Source organism: Lytechinus pictus, chromosome 7, assembly GCF_037042905.1.
Source record: "Lytechinus pictus isolate F3 Inbred chromosome 7, Lp3.0, whole genome shotgun sequence".
In the NCBI taxonomy this organism is placed as follows: domain Eukaryota; kingdom Metazoa; phylum Echinodermata; class Echinoidea; order Temnopleuroida; family Toxopneustidae; genus Lytechinus; species Lytechinus pictus.
The window spans coordinates 23,732,443-23,757,875 of NC_087251.1; the positions used below are offsets into that span (position 1 = coordinate 23,732,443).

Here is a 25,433-nt window from a genome sequence, read left to right on the forward strand (position 1 = left end):
GATGTAGGATCTTTTTAATGCATAATGAGGCATTTATCTCGTGTCTGATCACTACATATATATTATGTTGATGAGCTTTTGCACCATGCTTTACATGAGGAGAGACATTCAATCAACCAACAGAATAGTAGACTGATAAAAATTTATTAGATATGTATGCAATTATAATTCTTTAACATTTGCTCAAGACAATATAAATTATGTACAGCAACTGAAAGTTTATCACTGACAAAGGACATGCTTTCATGATCACCTTTCAGACAGGCCACTCCTGTGATTTTTTCTTCATATTAACAACTCATTTTATGAGTTATATCATTCATATGCATAAAATAGTTATAATATTATTTATAACAATCAAGTTAAGGACGAAGAAGCAATACAGAAAGATTGCATAAATACAATCTTCATTTATTTAGCCTGTATGAGGTAACCATTTTTGTTCACTTCTATTTGTGCCATTCGGTTCCTAAAATGTTATTACTACTGACAAATGAAATATAAAAGATGGTAGTTACTAAACACTAAAGTTGCAGACTCATCAGCTTTGATAAAAACATTACATCATTCAGGTCTTTGCCCAGTAGCAGGTGATGTCCATCACCCAGAATAGATTCTAGCTTAAAGGCCCGTATTCTCAAAAGGTTTCAATTGTACCATGGTACAAAACCATGGATTATGCAGATTTATTTCATTAACGCTCTTCATTTTTAGCACACTGCCAAAAGCGCGCATTTAATTGGATTTACCTATTTGTACGCGATGAAATAAGCGTAATTATGTAAAAAAAAAAAAAAGTTGCATAGTCCATGGTTTTGTACCATGGTACAATTGAAAGCTCTTGAGAATACAGGCTATCATGATTATGTTCGGTATATCCTGTTAATCACCTCACATGGTGAAGTCATGATCTCTTTCTTTTGCCTGGTGATGCTCTTTAGTAGCCCAAAGAATATATATGATGGGACAACTTGTTAGCTATGTTCCAGGAATGTTACTTTATTGCAGATATTTCCAGTGCCTTGTTCATAATAACTTGGGTTGGCAAATTACAAATCCACTGTTTGAGAAAACTCACACATCTCTGAGTATGGACTGTTGAAGTGAAGGGTAGTCAAATTTAGAACAACCTTTAAATCACCAAATGAATCAAAGCTGAACATGTTAGTTTTGCTAGAATCAAATTCTAAGCCATGATGTTTATATAATCCCTCAAGCATGAAATTGTTTGTTTTGTTTTGCTTCATATAAATGGGTTGGAAAGAGGCAACCCTTGACAATTTGTAATTAAAACAAAAAGTCTTCACAAGTGGGACCATTTACCTGCAGCATGGGGTTGCATTAGACATCCCTACCCACCATACACAAGTACATTAAAAACATTATGATCCATTGAGCCTGTATAGTAATGAAGATTAATGCCAAGTTTTCTTATCATGCATATGGATATTCAGGGGTTTCTACCTTGTACCTTATCTCATATAAAAAAAACATAAAATAAGACCGTATTGAATTATATGAACATCAAATTATAAAACGATAAATTATTTCAGAAAATAACAAAATGTACAATAAAATCATGTATTGCCAACCCATTCTGCTATTGAAGCTCTGTACATTGAAGTCACAATTATGACTTGTTGGTCCTTTTTCAGTGGAAGGGCACAGAGAAACCCCAACTCCAACCACCACTCAAGCAGGTGATTCTTCCACCAAGACACCCGTAGCAAGCAAAAGACTGGCTCAATGTGTCCTCAGATCACATCACCAGGAAAAAGCATAAACTTCCCTGTGACCAGAGGCCACTATTAGGGCTAAAACAGCTTTCTATCTTTGATCATCAACAATAAAAATATTTTTAAATGGGACAGATCTCTTTTGCCAGGCCAGGAGAAAAAGAGGAGAAATACAGCTAGGGTGGGAGAAATTTAAAATTAGAATTCTAGTAGGAAAAATGGGCTCAAAGCAGATCTTCTGCTGAAATAGCAAAGTTAGTGTCTTTAGGCACATATTCAATATACAGTACGTCAAAGGTATGACCCTGTATGAATACACTGAAGTTCATTGAATGAATAAAAACATCACATCTACCTATTTTGATCAACTGCAAATGATATAAAATCCATGTCTTAAAATGCAGTGATGATCTCTTTGGGTTTGCATTCTTGCTGATTTAATATCATCAACATCTTACAATATATATAACCCAGTATCAAATTTTCATACTTCCCAGCCTCCTTTCACTGCAAATTGATTAACATGAAAATCTTGTCATAACAATTTTATAATGAAACGCTGTCCACAGCACATGACCATGTATCATCTTTCTGGTTTTCGTGGCAATTAGATGAATCATAATAGAGTTGTGGAAATGGTGTTGACATCTTTGTTATCCTCCATTCTGAATCATGATCAGATTGATAATCTCAAAGCTTTGAAAACTCTGGCTTTGATTTTGCCATGCTTGCCATCACTGCCTTTACAAGGTCTTCACTCTGTAAATGGGCAGAGTTCCAAGTTGCCTAAAAGAAGATGAGAGAATGAAATCCATTATTAGAAAACAGTTTCTAAGATTGTTTATTGGACTTTATGCTTTTTAAACAAAGGTATTTGAATCAATATTGCATTTGTATTGATGTATTTCTAGAGACATTGTTTATTCAATATCTGGCTGCAAATCTAGCTATCAACAATAACTAAAAATTCCTGGATGTAGCTTACAACGTTTGTACACTTGTATGACCCAGCAAATTCCAGTGGCTTGAAGGTAGAAATATAGCAAGAGGGACAACACAAGTAGTAAGTTTTACAATGATTTCTCCTCAAAATGTAAGAAGAGATTGAGAACACAGTGCGCAAACGGATGCGGCTAGACCAGCGCTAGCAACGTTAAGTACAAGTAGACTGAAAGTTGTTTGGTCATGTATCATTGAACAAAAAGAATTTCTAGTTCAGTGGACAAAGTCACTCCACGTGCTACATTCCAGGAACTTTTTGTTATTTTCGATAGCAAGAATTGAGAAGGATGAGACTGTATTGCATGGTGATACAGAAAATGTCATGGATTTACAGTTCATCAGTTCTCATTCACTGATTCAAGTGATCATTTCACTTTGCTCTGATTTAAAAATTCTCATTTTGGTTCTTCTAAATTGGCTAAACATTAGGCTTACAGTGTAAAAACTCCATCCCAAAAGTTTCAAAGTATCATATCTACAGTACAGGAACTATCTTAAAACTTTGGAGATGTAAACCAAAGTTTGAAAATAATTGGGGCAGTGCGTACAGTGGAGCTAATAACGTTGCGTGCATACATACACACAGCAGAAGGCAGTCAACACAGCCAACATACTTTTGAATTTGAGAAAACTGGGCATTTAAGCTGAATGCCTCTTACAGACGGTTCTCAAAATCAGGCTAATAAATTGCTACTTGTGTCTAAATTAGGGATTTTCATCCTATACTGTGGTCTGTTTCAGGGTTTTTTAGGACAAATACAAGCACTCATACACATGTTTTATCTTTCTTTGATAATTTTTTAAAATCAGCTGCTCACAAAGTGAATTGATCCCTTTAAAAGGACTTTGGGGTTTGGTTGCCATTTGGTGAGAAACTAAGAGATAAGCTAAAGCAAACAAATATGTGAGAAGACTCAAATGGGGAAGGGAAGGGGGTCATAGATTTGTCTTTTATTTACACATGACTTTATGCACAACTTCACACACGTTTGGAACATGTTATTGCTAAATAATATATCAAATCAAAATTCCTTTCATCCTAATTTTGACAAAATTAGACAAGCAATTGAATTTGAATTCTATTGCTTGTTAACACCAGAATGTTCATGCATATTTCAATTTTAGCTGAAGGGAATCAAAATTAGCACCCAAGAAAATGTTCTATTCATTTGCAAAGTCATTTGTAACTGTGCAAATTGCATATTTAGCCCCAGGTTTTAATATTCAACACAGACTTACTGCATAGTCAAAGCTATCTGCTACACTATGATCCCTGCTGTAATTCATATGAACTTTAGTACCCTGGATGGCTACTGGACTCTTACTGGCGATAACTGCAGCTAGCTCCATAGCACCAGCCATCATAGCTTCTTGGTCTGGGTACAGTCGACTATTCATTGCCAAGTCATGGAACAATAAATGAGAACAGGATATACTTATAGATTTCTGCATACACCCAGACTTGAAAACAATAAATGCATAAAGATCTTGAACTGCAGCAATGAAGTGTACATGATTTCTTAATCATAAATACTTTTTTTTTACAAATCAGAATGTAAAAAAAATATATGAAAGGGAAGAACAAGGATCCATTAAAGAACTAAAATTTATGGACAATTCAATCACATGTGATTATTCACTGGAATAAATCACAAATTCATTTTAAAATCTTTTCTTTCTTGACTCACATATCTCTAATTAGTAAGCAGTAAATATTCATCAAATGATTTACTTATGCACTGATATTATTCCCCAAAACACATCAGTAAAATTAAATGAGGCCATGTTTTTAAACATGAAAAGGATCTAACCATTCTCATTGATACTAATGTAATTAAACATAAAAAAAGTAAAAAGGTTAGAGATCAATTAACCAATATTCGAAGAAACTGTTCAATTGGAATCAAAAGAGGTAAATACACATGACCATAAAAACCAAGATAAAAATATACCATCAATTATACAATCAAATTAAATTATTCAGCACATGTAATAGTTTAGTCCTGTGCTTCATATCATCAGTTAAGATGAGTTTGTTTATTCTTGATTCAAGGCACCTTATTATGAGAAAAAATTCAGGGCCATTGGGTTACAGTTCAAATGTCTCACCTGACTAGACCTATTTCCTTGGCCTCTTTTGAATCAAATTTCCTTGCTGTAAAACAGAGCTCCCTGAGTAGACTGTCATTACCTGTTTTCGGTGGTAACCACTGAAGTACACCTACATCAGCAGCTAGACCGAGTTCTGTTTCCTGTGCAAATAAATCAAACAACCCAGATAACAGGTGTATAATCATTTCAGTGATGGCAAGTCATAAGGAATTAAGCTTATAAAACAATATATTACAATTAGCCAATAGAATCATGGAATCATGACACGCTAGGTAATGATGACATGGGTTTGTTTTTGTAAACAAGTCTCAGAACCTCATCATTTTGCCTCTTTGTTTGCAAATCTTACAAAATGAATATCAAGTCTGAAGAAATTACAATTTTGTATACCGTATTAGCATATTTAGATGAAGTAAAAATTTGCGCCCTTACATGTATATAAAAAAAACAGTCCCTAAATGGCGTAACCCCTGCATCGTCACACTAGCCAAGGATATCCTAAACGATGCATTAACCCAAGAAATTGCTCATACAACTTTTAACTTGGTACCCAAACCATAATATTATGACACTTGCGGCTGAGAAAACCCTCATTTTGAGGAAAACGCCAACAACGACTAAGGGCTCAAAACGGAATCTTTTCACATTTCAAACCTCTGCGCATTCATAGCAGAGGTTTGAGTTACCCTTCTTATTATTAAGTATTATTTCGGTTATCCCATTAAGTATTATTTAAGTTTATCTCATTACCCTAATCATCATCGCCATGAATGTAACCACACTGATTGAAGTAAAGCAGCAAGATTAATTGGTCAAGACTGTGCTCTTTTCAAATGTCTGTGATTTATACTAGTGTAATTGTAAAAAAAGGTACACAAGCATATTACACAACCCAAACATCTTATTCTTACAGCAATAGGGCATTGGAAATATGTGACCAAAGAGCTTCATGTGACCAAGCTATTGTAGTCTGTACCATGATAGATTAACAATGCATAAAGAAACAACTCAAGGGCATAAAATATGATAAATTTCATAAATATATACGGTAGAGTGAACTTTGGCTTTGTTTACGTTGCTGAAGTAATTAGCAAATAATGATACTGTTGGTACCTACCTTTATTTGAAACCAGGCATCTTCAGTACAAATCCTGATATCACAACCAGAGATCATACAGAGTCCTCCTCCTAAACATCCTCCTTGAACAGCTGCAATTACTGGCTTAGGACACTATCAAGTGACAATAAATAATGACCAGTTAGTTGTCTTTCATTTCTGCATCACAGAAAATGTTGAAAGTTGGATCTAATAATCTTTTGTCATACAGCCTGCTTAAATCAATGAAAACTTATATCATAATATGTGCAGAACAATTCTTGAAAAAATTCTACAGTTCAATTCATGTATCTATTATACACAAAGCTTTTACTGATCATTTAATAATATTTTTCTGCATTTCATTCATAATTTCACATTGATTGAATAATTTATCAATAATATGTGTGAATATGTACAGTGGAACAATTTATTATATTTTTGGTTGATGTTATGCTGTTTAATGAAAGGTCAACTTAGCAACATGTGTCCGATCCAGTAAACATCACCTTACTGAAAAGAAAATCATGATACAGTTCACCAAGATAAATTTCTGCTTATTACCAAATACATCAAGTGTGCACATTCTCATCAGAAGCATAAAGTATGCACAAAGCTGTTTACATAAAATGATTATGTAAGATGTTTCAAAATATACCTAATGAAATGTTTCCAAACATTGGCTTGGAAATATTAAACATATACCAACTTTACCAAGAACTGTTCATAGCAATAGTGACACCCATGTGGTTTCTTTGGTTAGGGGTGGCAGAAAAATGCTGCCTCGATATCCAAAAAAATATATCCATACCTTCAAATGACTTTTCAGAGTCTCAGTGTGTGAAATGTTGGCTACATTACCTACATGTGTATGACACTGAGCTAATAAATCATGTATAAAATATGAATGATCCCAATTACCCGTAGGCACTATCTATTCCAAGAATTCCTTTAACCAGTTAACATTTAATTGCATACAGATTTTGATTAAATCTTTATTCGTAAGTGCTCAAGTTTAGTCTTTCATTCACAGCAATTTAATCAGAGGGAAGGTTATTCAAGCCCTCTCCACAGTAAAGATGAAGGCTATTGATGGATGCAGAAGGAATAAATCAGAATCCTATGAATACCCTGTACCTGGAAATGGGCAAACCAGTTAAGAGAGAACAAATCTCGAATTGAAAATATAGGTATAATATCTCCCAATCTAAAATCTTCCTATGAAAAGTAGGTATTCCATAGGTACCTGTAGGTGTCACATTTTAGTCAATCGAAAATGAATGAGCTTTCATTATTCAACTTAGCAACATTAGTATCTTTCTTCTATTTCTCCATTTTCCTTCCCTATCTAACCTATTAGAAATTAATCAAAACTGAGAGAGAACATTTGAAAACATGCATGTGGAAACAACAATTTTGAGGTTTCTATCACATGACTTCCAGGTATCCAATAATCTCACCTGGGTCAAGAGTGGCATATATTGATCATTATCATGCTCAAAGACATGAGTGCCTCAGTAGGATTCAAACCCACAGTACCGTAGGATCTTTAATCTAAAGATATATCCAACAGGGTTCCCACAGAAATTTGAAAACAGAATTCCATGACTAAATTGCTGCTTTCCAAGACTTCCTGTGATGTCCCCGGAGTTATATAGAATTTGGGATGTCACAAAACTGGGAAAAATTGAAATCATGAACACCAATTATACTAGCAGAGTATGATTCCAGAGTATGAGAGCTGCAAGACACGACAAACTGGAAAGCTGCCATAGCAAAGAGGTAAATGCAATTTCATGACTTTTCCATTACTTTTCACAAATTTTCCAGGATTTTCCATGACTGTGGGAACCCTGTCCAATATACCCTAACACTACTCATTATTCTTAACATCACGTCAGACTGACCTTCTCAATCACAAAGAAAGACTCTTGGTATTCCTTGATTTTTAGTCTGATCTTATTAGCAATTCGTGCAACATCAAGCTCACTTGATCCGGGAACAGCACCCTGCATCAATTCTGCATTATCTTGCAGATCAATACCTGCCAGAAAATATAGAAACCCTTCACAAATATTTCAAGCTTTACTTTATAGTATATCTATTAACTTACTGAGCCTGGGCATTTGTCATGGCAACTTGTGCAAAATTTCATGGCAATGTACATTAGTTGGCTGCCATTTAAAGGCCAGTCAGTTTTTCATAACTATCACAATAAAGTGATATTTAATATAATTAAAGTATGTTAAATAAGCCTACAATTAAACTATATTTAGTATGATTTCATGGACAGTGAAAGAGCTCCACATCAATCGCCATTATAGGTATGTTCAAAACAGAAAAGAGACAAAGTAATGTGTAAATTAGAGTTTGATTTCTTACAAAACTATGTTTACTCTAAAATTTAAGTTTTTTTACTTTGTTAATCACTAAAATACAAATAAACAAAAATAATGTACTCAATCTGTTCAAATCTGATCAAAACAGGGAATAAGTCTTTTGCAGTTTTAAACAAATTAAGATATTAACAATAGGCCTGTACACATTACACTGAATCCATTGTTATGCTAACTTTTCCTTGTATATGTGAGTGTTCATAATATTGAAAATAAAGAATATACATGAAGGGCTTGACACCTCAATGAAAGTGTAATAAATATGATCTTAGTCTAACTTATTGTGATTTTTAATCTCTACACAATACAAGAATGTTTTTCAAAAATATATGAAGAATTGAAGATTAGTATTTTCAAACTTACCAGCAGAAAATGTCTTGCCCGAACCAGTTAGTAGTACTACTCTGCAATCTTGGTCAGTTGCAATAGTATTAAAACATTCTACCATCTCCCTGAATAAGAAAATAAAATTGAGCAGTGTTATCCTTATGCTGATGTAATTATGAGTCTTTCCGAATATACAATAATGTAAAGGTACATGTAAACTACTAAAAGTAAAAACTTCACAAAAGACAAACTTGATGCAGACCAGAGCTCAGTTTGACAGTACTACTAATTACAGTAACTTAACCACTTCCATGGAATCCTTGATTTTAACCGGCTGTGGTACATTGTTTGATACCATTATAGCTAAGTCATCATTGATGCCAAAGCTGAAAAAAAAAAACAGGACATACAGTCCACCCACACATGATATCGAACAAGAAATCTCACTCTAATGCATGACCTGACCATTGTTAATATGCAACTGGGAACTCAAAGTGCAATTCTAGTCACAACTGAATCTTTGCGAAACACCCCAAGATCTACATTCACATCTAACGAAGATTTATTCAATTTCATAAATTAAAAATCAAGCAGTCTTTAAACATCGACCTCATCCATAAGGTCTGAAGCAAGAGTCCAATATTTCACCAGATTGGTAAAATCCTCTGTAAGATTTAGAATTGATGAGAGATTGTCAAATATCAAAGCATGTTATTTTCTTTAATCTTTTTTTTCTTTTCTTTTATTATATGTTAATATGCCTTCATCTTATCTTCTCATCATTATTAGATGAGGTTTCTCCAAGCTACATTTGTCCAGGTTGAAAAACACAAATCTACCAATTCAGTTTCTGCGGCAGATCTCCAAATGAGGAAGAAAACTTTTCACCAGCGGAATCTTTTTTGGGCCATTCCATGCTAGAAAAATCAGCTATTTTCGCAATATTTTTCAACCTATTCAATTTGTTTTGTGGTAATAATAGAGTACTACTGGGTATACATATGAAAAAATGACAACCAAAAAAAATATGCTGTCCATGGGTGAATGAGAGGTGAAAATGTTGCGTGTCGTACGGGACATTTCTGAGTCCTTTTATGACACACAACATTTTCGCCCTTAATTCAGCCATAATCAAATATTTTTGTTGGTAATCAGTTTTTCACATTACTTCCATCTATAACTTTATTATTGACCAAAAATAATTTTTCATTGCTCAAGCAATCAGCTAAGAGACTAGAAATTGTTGACAAAATGTCGCGTACGACACGTATAAAATTGCCTTTTTGGAGAAACAAGGATATTCTACCATTTTGGTTTATAATAACCTACTAGTACTATGGCTGAGAATAAACTTCAATTTTCTTTGAAAATTAGCAAACACCCCCCCCCCCCCAAAAAAAAACATTCAATGACGTTGATGCTAACAAAGCTGGTCATATGAAAGCTTACATTTAAACTGATGACGCCAGCTATGAGATTCATGTAGCTTTAAATATCACAGCAATTCCTCTGGAATAAGTTTTCTAATAGAGTAATAACATTTTGATTTTTAGTAAAGAATTTTCGCTATGCGTATACTATGTATATCATTCTTTTTTTTAATCTTGTGAAATGCTATGTGTGAGATGGCTTAAACATCTTCAAATACGGTAACCCTAATCCTAAGATTAATTTAGATGATATCCAAACCAATGAAGCTAAGTACGAGATAGCTTACATATCTTATACGAATAACCCTAATCCTAAGATTAATGTAGATTATATCCAAGCCCATGAAGCTAAGTGTGAGATAGATTAAACATCTTTTACAAATAACCCTAATCCTAAGATTAATGTAGATGATATCCAAACCAATGAAGTTAAGTGTGAGATAGCTTACATATCTTTTACAAATAACCCTAATCCTAGGATTAATATAGACGATATCCAAACCAATGAAGCTAAGTGTGAGATAGCCTAAACATCTTTAATCAATAACCTTAATACTAAGATTAATGTAGATGATATCCAAACCAATGAAGGCTTCCTAATTAAAGCCTAGACTGAAATAAAAAAAATACTGTTCCATTCTCAAATATTACATGCACATGAAATGACAAATTCCATTCATATTAGACACTTCCTTCTGTGACAATTAAATTAAGGAACAATATTGAACTTTGACACCCTCATACAGAGCAAAATCTTTTTAAAATTTCTGCAGATGCTCTATGAAAACGCTTTAAGATTTTATTAAAAAGCTTACCTCCAAAATGCTCTGTTCATTGCATTACGTTTTTCTGGTCTGTTCACCTCAACCTTGTATATGAACTCTTGCGGATTAGTCACAGCAAGTGACTCAAAATTATATTTTGACAGCCCTTCGGAAGACATGCTTCTAGCGAGTGTTCTTCTAAGGCCGATCTTGGCTGAAATGATAATAAAGGAAACAATTTTCAAATGAAGTTTTCAATAACAAAAAATACAGTCAAGTCTACATAAAATTATTAGCACAAAGTATGAAGGTGAGTTCTATTACCAAAATAGAAACAGGGAATTCTTATACAAATACAATCATATACAGTGCATCTAAAAAAACCATACACTTTTGAAATGGCTGCCATACAAAAAATATATCACTTGTGGGCAAAATTTCTAAATATATGGAAAGCAAATAGAGTAAACTTTCATTTTCATACAACACCAAAATCCAAAAAGTTTGAAAACTATTCATGCATGAGTGAGCAATTCCCACTTAAAGGTCAAGTTTACCCCAGAAAAAGGATGATTTGAATAAATAGAGAAAAATCCAACGAGCAAAACGTTAAAAATTTCATCAAAATCGGATGTAAAATAAGTTGACATTTTAAAGTTTCGCTTATTTTTCACAATATAGTTATATGCACATCTCAGTGACATGTAAATGAGACAGTCAATGATGTCCATCACTCACTATTTCTTTTGTTTTTATTGTTTGAATTATACAATATTTCATTTTTTTACAGATTTGACAATAAGGACCAACTTGACTGAACCATAAGTATTAAAACAATGCTAATTCCACATGTTCAGGGAGGAATTAATCTTTGTTTCACTTGACAATGAGAAAATTAGAATAGTTTGTATTTCATGTAATGAAATACAAAAGAAATAGTGAGTGGATGACTTCATCAGCCTCCTCATTTGCATACTGACCAGGATGTACACATAACTGTTTTGTGAAATTAAGCAAAACTTTAAAATGTCATAACTTTCTTATTTTACATCCGATTTTGATGACATTTTCAGTGTTATGCTTGTTGGAATTTTCTCTTTTTATTCAAATCAACTAATGGTTGGGGTGGACTTGTCCTTTAAATAAAGGGTATGATAATTAGGCTGGGCAGGAATTAGCCTTCCTATTTCTTTCAGTTTTTGAGAGGCGATCCTTTGGAACTTGCAAAGTTGAGGGTTTGTGATGAATTAATGATCAATCGTGACCAGTTTGTTGTTTGAGAAAATTTCAAGAGCTATTATATTGAAATTTAATGCATGACTCCATGATTGAACTTGAATTGTACTTTTTTAGTGCAGCATTTTTACTTTTTCAGGTGGATCTCTGCAGTTTGTCCATGAGAGTCAGGAGAAAAAGGGTGAGATAGGACTTAAGAAGGTGTAGTAGGTTGATAGGATACAGGTCACCATAACATTTAGCCACCCCTCCCTTCCTCTCTTACCCCCCCCCCCCCCCCCCCTCCACTTCAACCCCCCTGAGAGACTAAGATTGACTAGGCTGGGTGGGAATTAACCTTCCAATTTTTTAGGTTAGTCCTTGGAACTTGAAAAGTTAAGGGTGTCATGCTAAATTAATGATCAATTGAGATAAGTTTTGGTTTTTTAAGCAAATTTCATGAGTTACTAAATTGAAATTTAATGCATGAGTGAACAGGAATCGTAATTATAGTGTACCATTTTAAAGGAGAATGAAACCCTTGAAACCAGCTGAATCCATATCAAAGAGAAAAATCAAAGAAACATATTGTTGAAAGTTTGAGGAAGATTGAATGAATAATAAGAAAGTTATGAGCATTTGAATATTGAGATCACTAATGCCATGTAGAACCTCCCATTGGCAATGCGACCAAGATCTGTGATGTCACACACGTACAACTCCCTCATTACTTTAGTAGTATTTCACTTATATTCTCACTTTTATAGAGTCTATCACAAGGTGAGGTGTTCTCTATATGAGAGGACAAGTACAGAGGTTTCACAAAATTATATCATTGATGAAACGTTTGTCATATGATTAGAATGAGCAAAAAGAGATGTTTTGGGGTATATTTTCAGTGTCCAAAAGGGGAGAGTTGTTCATCTGTGACATCAAAGATCTTGGTCACATTGCCAATGAGAGGATCTCCATAGCATTAGTGATCTCGACATTCAAATGCTCATAACTCTTCTATTGCTAGTCCTATTTTACTCAAACTTTTGTTGATCTTATTCTTTGATTTTTCTGCTTTCACAAAAGCTAACTTGCTCCAAGAGTTTCATTCTCCTTTAACTTTCTCTTGTGGACCTCAGCAGTGTGTTTATGAGAGTTAGAGTAATGTGATGGTACCTGTTGCAAGTAAAGGGATGAGAAAGGGTAATACATGGTTAAAAAGGGCATTACTCTTCTTTGTGTTCTTTTACAAATTACAAGTCATGTACCACCATCTCCATCCCCTCTCTCTCTCTCTCTCTTCCTGGATGGTATTCAAAACTTAACTGCCAAGTGACTGTTGTTGATGGGTAATTTTTTTTTTTCATTGAATGATTACTAAGAAATTTACAGATTATGATGATTTATGAAATAATTTATTAAAAAAGGTGAATGTTTGATCACATTGGCATTTGATTTACTAATAAATTGTTGATTAAATGATTGATAGGTAAAAGTTGATGCCCTAATTTTCAGAATTTATTATTAAATTGACAGTCTGCTCTGGACTTTATGGCTTATTATGCGAACATGTAAATAATGTAATAGCAATCAGTCTCAATCTCAACAGGAAGGGGGGAGGGGGTGGCTAAATGTTCTGTTGACCCTTGTCCAATCAACCTATTTCACCCACTATCTCACCCCTAACCATGCATGCTAACCCCCTATTCTCCTGCGTGACTCCCATGAACCCCATTCTGATTCTGAGAACCATATTACATATATTGATAAGTTAAAATGCGTTAATCATGTTAATGCTGCGCTAAAAACTGCAATTCATGTTCACTCGTACTCATGCATTAAATATTTTCTCAAACAACCAAAAATGATCACGACTGACCATTACTTTATCACAACACATAACACCAAAACCAGATTTCAACACCGTACTAAATTAGCTAGTAAGAGCAGCTACATGTAGCCTCGAAATGTGCCGCCGGTACAAGCCGGGGGAGCACCGGTCTGCGTGCTCGCTAGATCCAGTTCATGAGTTGGGTCGATCTTACACTCGTATTTTGAATTGATGTTGAACCCCCCACCCGAATGCTAACACTTAAAATAATCTCACAGATTAATGCCATTTTCTTTCCTTGAAATTTTCAATTAATCTTACTCAAGTTCCCTTTCCTGGCTGTTGACAGGATGACTTTGGTGAGAGAATTCATGATGATCTCGTGCCGTCCACGGGCGCGGGCGTGGTATAAAAAAGGCGTACCGCTGTGGCTAGCTCGATCACAAAATTTTCCGGTACCGGTACCGGGCCCGGTATCCGTGTATCATATCGATAGCTAGCTGACGTCGACGTGTCTTGCTATGCTCGGCTAGCTACCGGTACCGACAAGGCCAGGCGACACAGTCAACATCACTCTAACTGTAACTGTAACTGTAAGATCTAGATCTACTGTAAAATCTGGAAATTGGTAATGTCCAATACGTATAAATATTTATGTAGGCCTCATTTTTTCTTGCATAGTTATAACGTTAAACATTTCGTTTTCAGATTCCAATTCCACCGAGCTGAGAGTGAGACTGAGATCGAGAGAAGGCTGAACTGCTGAAGCATGAAGGCAGCTGAACAGTCAACATGAACAACAGTCCCACGAGCTTACTTTAGTGCGGTTTCATGATATCAGCTTTCGTTTATAAACTTAGCTTTACTCTTTAGTTTATATTATAGTCGCGCCAGTCAATCTTTCAGTTTCTTATTATTATTACCGGATGTACTGGAAAAATGCAGAAAGCTGCAGCCAAGTTTCCAGGTCTAGCTTTCGTCCAAGCTTAATCTTCTTCCACAACTTAATCAGTTTAATTTATATTTTTCCTCAAGAAATCAGACAAGATACATAAAATACTTTATAGACAGTGAATAAACAACTATAAATATGATGGTGTGCCCTTGCCCCGGGGACCTCGACACGTCTTTCACAGTACACTGTGTTCGGGCTGCCGCAGTAAGGTGGGCCCCAAGTCTGCGCACCTAACAGTAACAATTTGAGTTGAGATTTAACATGAATTTCTTCTTATTTCACAAAATCTTTCAGTTAAAATAATAAAAACTTAAAATAATGTTCCTTATCATGCTTATATTATTGAGAGTAAGTGTACCAAATTTCTCATTAAAAAATGAAAGAAAATATAGGATTTTCTTGAAAAAACCTCTGGCAGTCATTTTCAGATTGAAAAAAAAATGATACTCCATGTCTGCGCACTCATTCACTTTGCACACGATTCTGGGATTTTGATGAGAAAGGCTGCATTTTGAGGCCGTCACATGAAATGCCCTGAATTTATTATTTTTCCACCATTTTGAGTCGGATTTTTCAATGAATACCTGTCTATGTATTGCATGTTTAAAGTCTCGTTGCGTATCTTCTTTTACTAGAATCGCGCAGACAAGGGGGACTGCGCAGACTTGGGGGAACTTGCCATAATTGTTCATCAAACAAAGGATATGACATGAATGAGGAGGAAAAATGGCCGAAAAGGCTTGGCTTGTGTCTGTTGTGATACTAGGCTAGACAGCTGGCAGCCGTCTGTTTCGAGGAGTTTTTTAACATTTTTAATTTTTTTTTAATTTCTCCTTGTACACAGACGGCTTGCTATCGTGCAGCCACCGTTAGGGGGTTAACAATGCAAGGAGAGAGAGAGCTAGAGAGCCAGAAATAAGTTTAAGTTATATTTAGATTATGAACTTGACAATTAAAATGTTTTGTAGACTATTTCCTTCTAAAAACAGATACCGAAGAGCTTAAATCTAATTGAATATGGGAAGGGATTGAATTAGAATTTTGAATTCCAATAATTGGTCCTTGATAATATATGCCATTTTTAAAGAGAGAAGTATTGCACTGTGGGATATGAATATTTCAAGCATTTTCAGTGGAATGAGTATGTACAGATGTGTTTGATAAAAAATAATTTTTGAGGGAATTCGGCAAGATATTTTATAATATAAGAAAAAATTAAAACTGCAATATTCATTTTGTTCAAATACATTATATTTAGAATTTTCAAAGATTTTAAACAATGGTCCAGAATGACACAGATATGAGGAGTGAGTAATAATTAATTCTCATTGTCCTTTTTTGTAAAAGAAATATGTTAATATGTGTTTATTACCCCAGACTATATTGCAGAAGTTCAAATAAGGTAAAATCAGTGTATTATATAATAAAAGATGAATCATCTTCGGTAACGTGCAGTTTATATGACAGTGATGTTTTGGCAACTTTGCCGCAGATGACACCAGCATGCTCATTCCATGTTAACCTATTATCAAGATTGACATTAACACCTAAAAGGTAGTAAATGCTACTTCATTAATTGGCATCTCATTTAAATAAACATCAACTTTGAGTAATGATCTATTTTTATTTGTGAAAACCATAAAAAAAAAACATTTTCGAGCATTTAAAGTTAATTTATTTACAGTAAGCCAGTTTGATGTATATTTCAATTCATTATTAAAGAACATTTTGTAAAGTTTCAACATTTTTATGGGACATGAACAAGCTGGAGTTATCTGCATACAAAATAGAATCCAGAGCATTAGAAATGCATGGTAGCGGCGATGTAGAGGCTGTGAAAAAAACATGTGCGTGTCTTGCTTGATTCATATCGGGCTAGCTCTAGGCACGCTTCTGTGAAATGGGAGCATGTCATCATATTACATATTATAAAATAATTTTTAAAAGCACCTTTAGAAGCTTTTAGAAATTGGTTATCAATAGGAAGTAGAGAAAATTTCTGTTATTTTGATACTTTGAAAATTTCTATAGATTCCAAAATATTTGTGTACAAACTGTATTTTTTTATGTTGATGAAAAAAATTAAAATTTTGGATAAAAATGGCATAATAATGTACTCATAACATATACACACTAAATTACACTATAGATGTCCTACAGTATGTTGTGTGTGTTACTTTGGGAAGAACTAATATTGTAAAAACAACAATTCCAATGATGAGAGTAATTGATAGTATAGAGTGACAACTTTTCATAAAATCATATATTTCAATAAATGAAGATCAACTAGTTTTTATTTCTCTCAATTAGTGTTAGACAGGTGATTGAACTTTTATATTATTTGTATAATGGAGAAGTCCTTATAATGAACAAGATTCTATAAAATGAGGATCCTGCAGTTCCCCATCATGATGATCATGTTAACATTTTTAGAATTTAATTTTCAATGAATATCAAGTCTCAACTTATTGAAATAAATAACTTCCTGTGTGTATTTCCTTTGTCCATAGAAATCAAGTGAAAATGGCTGCTTTCAGACAACCCAATAATACTAGGCCAAGTTGTGTCAGTGCTGCCATCTTAATAAGCCTCTTCATATGCCTTGCTAGTGTTCATATAGCAAATGCAAAAGAAGAAGATGAAGCTTCTACTGAAGGCTGGATGGACTATTGGTTTATCAGATTGGCGCTAAATGTTCTTGGCTACCTGTCAGTGATTGTTCCTGCTTGGCTGGTGATTCGCTATGTCAGAAGCTCTGGATACTTGGAAAAGGGAGGTGAGGATCCCTCAGGTACAAGTAGTGGCATATAAAAAGACAAAGGCATTTCTGCCTTTTTATGCCCACTACTCCTAGGAAAAAAAAGTAATTTTGCACCCTCTCCCCCTCCCCCTTTTCAAAATCACAACCTTTTCCTTGTCAAAAATATTTTTAAGAAGTCAGCCTACATGTTTGGGCAACAAAATTTTGGGATTGAATAAAGCTATCTAAATAATCTTATTTTTAAAAGATTTCTTTAGTTACAAACTCATGTATATGCCCTTTAGAATGATTTTTTTTTTAATTTTTACCAACAATATTAGAAGAACTGTAAGGAGTCTGAAAACTTCTCATTTACAGGGAGTAAAGCTGGCTGTGTTGTACCAGTACATATGGAAAGGAAGTTAGGGCAGCACAGAAACAGACATTTAACTTATATTGTACCAGCACTATCAGAGCTCTACATGTATGTAATAATTAGAACTAGATGAAACTCTATATAGTACCGAGTTGATTTATTTGATAAGAAGATACAGGTACTACTTTAAGAAAAATGAAGACTTCACGGTAAAAAGACAATTGTTTTGGCTTTGGGTTTATTAAGTTAATACAGGTAGTAGCTCTTTGAGGTGCTTTTGGAGAAAAATGTTAGAGGAATAAAATGTTAGATTCAACGTTGATAACAATATCACATCAGATTCAGTTATCCGCATAATGTCATTTGTTGTGAAGTTGACATCTAGGCAATGATTTACATGTACATGTAATTTATGTAATAATATATTTTGGAGCATATGACGTGAAATACTTGAAATAAAATGTCAAAGTTATAATAAGTTTGGTTTATGATATACCATATTCTTATGCAAAGCAAATTAGCTTGAAACAAAAAGCTGGCTTACTACTCTGAATCTGTAACCGGAGCTAGTAACATGTGTCATGACATTGCCCTTTTTGGGTATTCAACCCTGCGCTTTTATCTGCATTTTTATCTGCCTGAATAACCTGAAATGAGAGGGAGCTAAAGGGCTGCAGGTAATGATAATGATATCAGTAGCTCTACTTTATTTGTCCATGTATGCGAAGTACAAATTATGAACTTTGATAATGTAATGGTGTTTGTGATGGTGATGATGATGGTGGTGGTGATGATGATCATCATCATCATCCCAGCAACAATGATGTTAATGATGAATTGACATAAATGCAATAATTGGTAGCTATTGTTTTTCATGCTGAAGAATTCCTAGGAGAGTAGTATTTCTTTGGGATATTTTCCTCTTTCTTCTGAGTCTATGTCCTAATCAGTTACAGTAGGTCTCTTTAAACCTCTTATTTTCTGAAATATGTATTTTGTGTAGGTCATGGCTGTTGGTACAATACTGTCAAATCATGTGTAACTGGGTCAGACGAAATCAAAGCAAGCTTAGAGGAAGGAGGTAGCAAGGCTACAGTGACTGAGAAACCAAAGGTAATATTATATGTACATAAAAAGTTTAGCTCCAAAAGGAACTACATCCATATTTATTACTTCACAGAAAAACATTGTTGACCATTTTCATCAAAAGGGAATGAAGTACCTTTTGAAACTAAACTTCCTACCACATGAAATGCAAGCGAAAGACAAAAGTTTTTCTTCAGACTACATTTTCAACATTCCTTGTATGTGACCATAATGCACTAATGTCACTATTTTGGTCTACTTAACTGTTTTGTATTTGTTGCATGACAGTTTGGTTCATGAAAGAGTTCATATATTGACCTGATAAAGTTTACTGATGATATTGGTTTATTTCTTGCGCTTTCTGTTTAGATAGGAATTTGATTCCGGTAAGGTAAATGATTGATTTCCAGCAATTGCTGCCAGACCTATAATTTAATGGTTTAGTTTTAAAAAAATGCAGGTGAGATAGATTTACAGCTATCGAGAGGAGTGCTGTCAGAAATATTTCATGGTTAAGATGCAGATATTAAGCGACTGTTAAAAGCCAGTACTTTAGATTATTAAAAGACTACTTTAATGGTAAACGATCAGAGGACCAATGACCATACACTTTCTGATGGATCAGAGAGCAGAAAGAGTTGCAATCAGTCACAACTTTAAAAATCAAACATTTTTATTTTCAACCAATAAATTAGAAGCATGTATTTAGGACTAGCAATTGATTAGTAAGTAAGTATTCAGTTGCTACTCTAATTGCTATTGGCCCCCGGTAATGAGGACATTTAACTTACCAAAGGGCAATAGGACTAGGCCTAAATAGTACATCAAATTTTATTTAAGCCCAGGTTACCAGATTTCAAGACTATTGCCCTTCATATGAATATATATCTTGCCCCTCAACCTACACAATATTGTCAATGCTACTCTAACTTTTGAGGAATATGAATTTGAAATGAATACTGTAAATGATATTAATCATTGGATGGATGGACGGCCGGACGGACACTTTTTATTGCTTTTTGAAAATGAAAATTTTAGTATTCTGACTATAGTAATGTGTAATACTCTATTCATTTCCAGATGAACCGTAGTTTTGTGCTGCTGTTTTGCGTAGCTGGCCTGCAAGGGTCATACCTTACATGGGGAGTCCTTCAAGAACGTATAATGGCACATGAATATGGCAAAGATGCACATAATCCAGGAGAAACGTTCACCAACTCCCAATTCCTAGTGTTCATGAACCGCATTCTCGCTTTCATGGCTGCTCTGGTTTTCATGAACTTCACTGCTCAACCTCGTCACACTGCACCCCTCTACAAGTACTCCTACTGCTCTTTGTCCAATATCATGAGTAGCTGGTGCCAGTATGAGGCTCTCAAGTTTGTCACCTTTCCCACCCAAGTCCTGGCCAAAGCTTCCAAGATCATTCCTGTGATGCTGATGGGGAAGGTCATATCTGGGAAAACATACGAGTACTACGAGTACATCACAGCTGTGATGATCTCTCTTGGTGTGGCACTGTTCTTGTTGTCCCAGGGAGGGGATCACAAAGGATCAACTGTGACAACATTATCAGGGGTCATCATCTTGGTTGGTTACATGGCCTTTGATAGCTTCACCTCAAATTGGCAGGCAGACCTGTATAAGACATACAGTATGTCCAGTATTCAGATGATGTTTGGTGTCAACCTCTTTTCCTGCCTGTTCACCAGTTGGTCTCTTATAGAACAGGGTGGGTTCTTTGAGGGAATTGGCTTCATGCTCAAGTACAATACCTTCATGTTTCATGTAGGACTTCTCTCACTGTTCTCAGCCACTGGACAGCTCTTTATCTTCTACACCATCTCCCAGTTTGGTGCGGTCATCTTCACCATCATCATGACCACCCGTCAGGCCCTGGCTATCCTCCTTTCATGCATCATTTATGGCCATCCTCTCAATTTCCAGGGCATCATGGGTGTCATAGTGGTATTCATTGCCCTCTTCCTCAGGGTATATGCAAGACAGCGCAAGTCTGGGCAGAAGCCCAAACCTCCCCCTGCTCAAGAATCATCCCTGGCTCCGACCAAGACATGACTAGGCAGTCATAGATCTAGTCGTACTCACCATTTGTAAGCCTGTGCTGTGACTAAAGTGCTCACCTTGTGCCATGATCTGATAAAAGCTCTCCTTTTTAAAGAAATTTTCAGAAATATTACCCTGTAAATGCATGTACCAAAGATTAGTTCTCCTCAAACACCGAAATTATTTATTGAGTCACGCTTTTGGGGGAAACTGCAATGTTAGATCCTCCAGAAAATGAAATTGCATTTAATCCATTTGATTAATTGGAAAAAAGAAATTTAGCCTCTGAATGCATTTTGTGAATATCCAAGAGCTTCAATCATACCGGGTGAATCAAGTATGAATTGTGTACATATATTAAATATTATTGTTTTGTGGTGGTTTAAATTATTTGTACTTGTTTTCCACATTTGTTCTTCAAGATTTACAGCGTGCTGTCAAGGTTTATTTCTTTCAAAAGTGAGACAATTATCTAGACATGGCTTCAAAGACATTTGTAAATAACTAACTGTATATTTGAGCATAGGAGTATTTCATATCAAGTCTCGACATTGAAAAATTGTCTTTCCGCTGAATGTCTAAATGTTATTTTGGTAAAATTGAGAATGATACACATTTAATGCCAAGAATGAACTTGAATTGTACAAAAGAAAAAAAATGGAATTAATGTCTACTTTCTTAGATTGTAATTTGTATTTAACTTGATATTATGACAATGGAAGTAGTCTTACTTTGCAATATTTCTATGAATTTTGGAAATTTACATTTTCATTTGTAGATTTGCATATCATGGTAGCCTAGCCTACTTATTTAGTATTTTTTCTGAAGCGGAAGTAGATTTAAAGGACAAGTCCACCCCAACAAAAAGTTGATTTGAATAGAAAGAGAAAAATCCAACAAGCATAACACTGAAAATTTCATCAAAATCGAATGTAAAATAAGAAAGTTATGAGTTATGACATTTTAAAGTTTTACTTAATTTCACAAAACAGTTATGTGCACATCCTGGTGGGTATGCAAATGAGGAGACTGATGACATCATCCACTCACTATTTCTTTTGTATTTTATTATATAAAATAGGGAATATCCTATTTTTCTCCTCATTGTCAAGTGAAACAACGATTAATTTCTCCCTGAACATGTGGAATGAGCATCGTTAAATACTATATGATTCTGTCAAGTTGGTCCTTATTGTCAAATCTATTAAAAAATGAAATATTGTATAATTCAAACAATAAAAAACAAAGGAAATAGTGAGGGACATCGACTCTCCCATTTGAGTTGTGCATATCACTGTTTTGTGAAAAGTAAGCAAAACTTTAAAATGTCATAACTTTCTTATTTTACATTCGATTTTGATGAAATTTTCAGCAAATTGCTAGTTTGATTTTTCTCTATTTATTCAAATCAACATTTTTGTGGGGTGGACTTGACCTTTAAGAGAAGCTTCCATACCTACCTTGAAAAATTGCAACTGATTTTATCGCAAGTTGCAGATATTTATATAAATGTGGCAAATTGGCTGAAACTGTTTGGAATTATCAATGATATCAGCTGTGCACTAGACAATCCATACTTGTTACAATGTGTGTAACCAAGGTAAATTGCAATTTGTGTAAATTACAGTTGGATGTTAAAATAGAGAGACCTCATCAATGTACCTCTGTTGGACCTGTCTTACAGATGCAGATGTCCACTATTGTCATTGTTAGCCTCCCCCCCCCCCCTTAGGGGCAGTTTTACAAAGAGTTAAAGGGCAAGTCCACCCCAACAAACATTTAATTAGAATATAAAGACATTGAAAATTTCATCGAAATTGGATGTAGAATAAGAAAATATGATTTTTTTTTAATTGCTTAATAATATAAAAAAGTCACAGTATATGCACATACTGGTCAGTATGCAAATGAGGCCCAGGGGAATAATGACATCATCCACTATTTCTTTTTTCTTTTTTTTTATATGATAGATGAAATACTTTCATTTTCTTTATTGTCATGTGAAAGAAAGTTTTGTTCCTCCCTGAACATGTGGAATTACCATTGTTATAACATTTTGTGGTTCCATCAAGAGGGTCCTAATTGTCAAATCTGTAAAAGTTTAAATATTGTATAATTCAAACAATTAAAAAAAACATAATGAGTTGTGCATAAACTGTTTCATGAGAAATAATTAAAAATTTAAAATGTCATAGCTGGGCGATTCCATAAAATAATCCACATTTTGGTACGTCTTACCTCCATTTTTCTCAAGTTTTACTTCACTTCATAAAGTGACCAAGTCATGGTCCTTTGAGAACATTACAGGCTGTCAAAAGAACAAGAAATCAGAGACAGAAAAGTTCATGAAGGTCCCACACATAGGGGTCAGACGTACATATTTAATGGAATTGCCCAGCATTTTTATTTTACATCCAATTTTGATGAAATTTCCAGCAATGTGCTTGTGTGATTTTTTCCTGTATTAAAATCAACGTTTTTCTTAGGTGGACTTGACATCTGATAATTTAAAGGGTGATTAAAAGTCATCCATCAGTGTCATTGAATGGTATGAACTTCAATGGAAATGACGCTCAGCAACTAACAGAAAGAAATAGAGGATTTAATATCAGTTACCATTAGATGGAAGAATTAACACAACTATCAAAGAAAGAGTTGCAATTAAAAACAAGTTGATCTTCAACCAATCAGGAGAATGCATTTTTTACATAAAGTTTAATGAAACTCTTTCTGCATCAGGGCCCAGGTCTCCACAGTGACTCTTTTGATAATATTAAGAGTTTGTTTTCAAGAGGCTGACGGGTTTGAGGGTAGGAATGTGAGTGTTGGTGCCAAGATGGGGACCCACATGAAAAGAACTTGCGTCTTTCCCATTATGGTAACACATTGCTACAATTTCACTGTTATAGAAGAAACATTTAGATTTGATAAATGCTATGTATTTTATACTGAATTTATGTACTCAATATAGTTAATTTGAGTTTTTTCTACATTTTAGAAATGTATATTAGGTAAGAAAATATGATTTATTTTCATTTGAATTTGCAGAGTGACTATTTTTAGCAATTGCCTCTTATGCTTTTGATAAAAAAAATGGAAAATAAATCATGAAATCATGGCAGGAGATATTTGAACCATGTAACGTACTCTTTTAAAATCATTATCTCCTATTCTGTTGATCTAAGCAAGAATCAACCTAGAATATTAAAATAGAAAGTCAAAAGGGGCCTAAGCTTTCGATCCTAGCAGAATCTTCGTATTAAGTTGTGAGGAAAACCCAAGTTTGAAACAAATTATTATGAAGGTTGATTACAAAAATTCAGTCACAAAAAAACAGGTCTTTACAACATATACTTGATTATACTAGTGTGCTTGGCAGTAGTGTTTTTAGACAAGACATTGACATCTGTAGCATGTCTGTAAATTAAAACATTTACTTTGATATATTGGAATTCCAATTCTTGTATTCAAGTTTTTATCTCCCTGATGATCATTTGCAAGAATGTTATCCTGAAGATGTTTAATATAAATATTTTTTGACAATCAAATCTACCATTTTGTATCCAAAGAAGCTTTTCAAGAAGGAATCTGTTCTATTTTTGCTTACAAGCTACTCAAAATCTTTACAAGCATTTGGCCAAGAACAAATTGGTCAATGAAAATCACTGGCAAAATGTTTCATGAAAAGCACACTTGACCCGCCATTTCCCGTATTTCTAATTTTTCTGGATTAACATTTATTCACTGACATGGCCTATTTATAATTTTGTTAACATTTGATGTGAGACTTGTGTATTTTTATTTTCATAAACAGTAGTTGGGGCTTATATGTGTGTGTATTGTCTTGAACTAGGCACCTTGACACTTTCACATACATTCAGTATTAGTGTGGTAACAATATCTTCTGCTAGATGTATTTCATGTAGATATGAGCTGCCTTTTGAGTACAAATCTGAGAATATATTTATTCTTTAGGATTCATTCAAGTATATGTATTTTCACTTAGAACAGATTAAGAAAGTGTTTTGTTTCCTTTCTTGGAGGTGTATCAATATATTCAAAGAATAAATAAATATATACAAATGTAATTAAATGGCTGTAACTTGAATTAATTTTTGTGTTGTAGAATTCAAAGTTTGTGTTAAAAACCTTACATTAACCCCACCCCCTTCTGTCTCTGTTCATCTCCCCTCTCTGTTTCTCTCTTCCACTCTGTCTCTCTACATCTCTGTTTCTCTCTTCCACCCTGTCTCTCTCCATCTCTGCACTCTTCTCCTTTTCTCTTTCTAGGAAGATATAAGAATGCACA

At 34.3% G+C, this 25,433-nt stretch overlaps 2 protein-coding genes across 7 annotated transcripts; one reads left to right on the plus strand and one right to left on the minus strand.

The window, feature by feature from the left end:
- Positions 1-128: 128 nt before the first annotated feature.
- On the minus strand, positions 129-14,674 carry LOC129264728 (delta(3,5)-Delta(2,4)-dienoyl-CoA isomerase, mitochondrial-like). The gene is made up of 8 exons (XM_064102280.1): positions 14,225-14,674; positions 10,915-11,077; positions 8,706-8,794; positions 7,854-7,990; positions 5,968-6,081; positions 4,848-4,990; positions 3,978-4,128; positions 129-2,522 (listed from the first exon to the last, which is right to left on the minus strand). The coding sequence occupies exons 1-8, from the start codon at positions 14,274-14,276 to the stop codon at positions 2,427-2,429; spliced, it is 945 nt and encodes a 314-aa protein (XP_063958350.1). The 5' UTR covers positions 14,277-14,674; the 3' UTR covers positions 129-2,426.
- Positions 14,390-25,212, plus strand: LOC129264725 (adenosine 3'-phospho 5'-phosphosulfate transporter 1-like). 6 transcript variants are annotated; one of them, XM_054902660.2, is made up of 4 exons: positions 14,390-14,531; positions 17,369-17,634; positions 18,978-19,087; positions 20,141-25,212. In XM_054902660.2, the coding sequence occupies exons 2-4, from the start codon at positions 17,382-17,384 to the stop codon at positions 21,134-21,136; spliced, it is 1,359 nt and encodes a 452-aa protein (XP_054758635.2). In that variant the 5' UTR covers positions 14,390-14,531; positions 17,369-17,381; the 3' UTR covers positions 21,137-25,212. The 6 variants fall into 6 exon arrangements, with proteins under 6 accessions (XP_054758635.2, XP_063958348.1, XP_063958347.1 ...); XM_064102278.1 differs by having other exon boundaries at positions 14,390-14,496; positions 20,141-22,354; XM_064102277.1 differs by having other exon boundaries at positions 14,390-14,490; positions 17,369-17,649; positions 20,141-21,769.
- Positions 25,213-25,433: the final 221 nt, after the last annotated feature.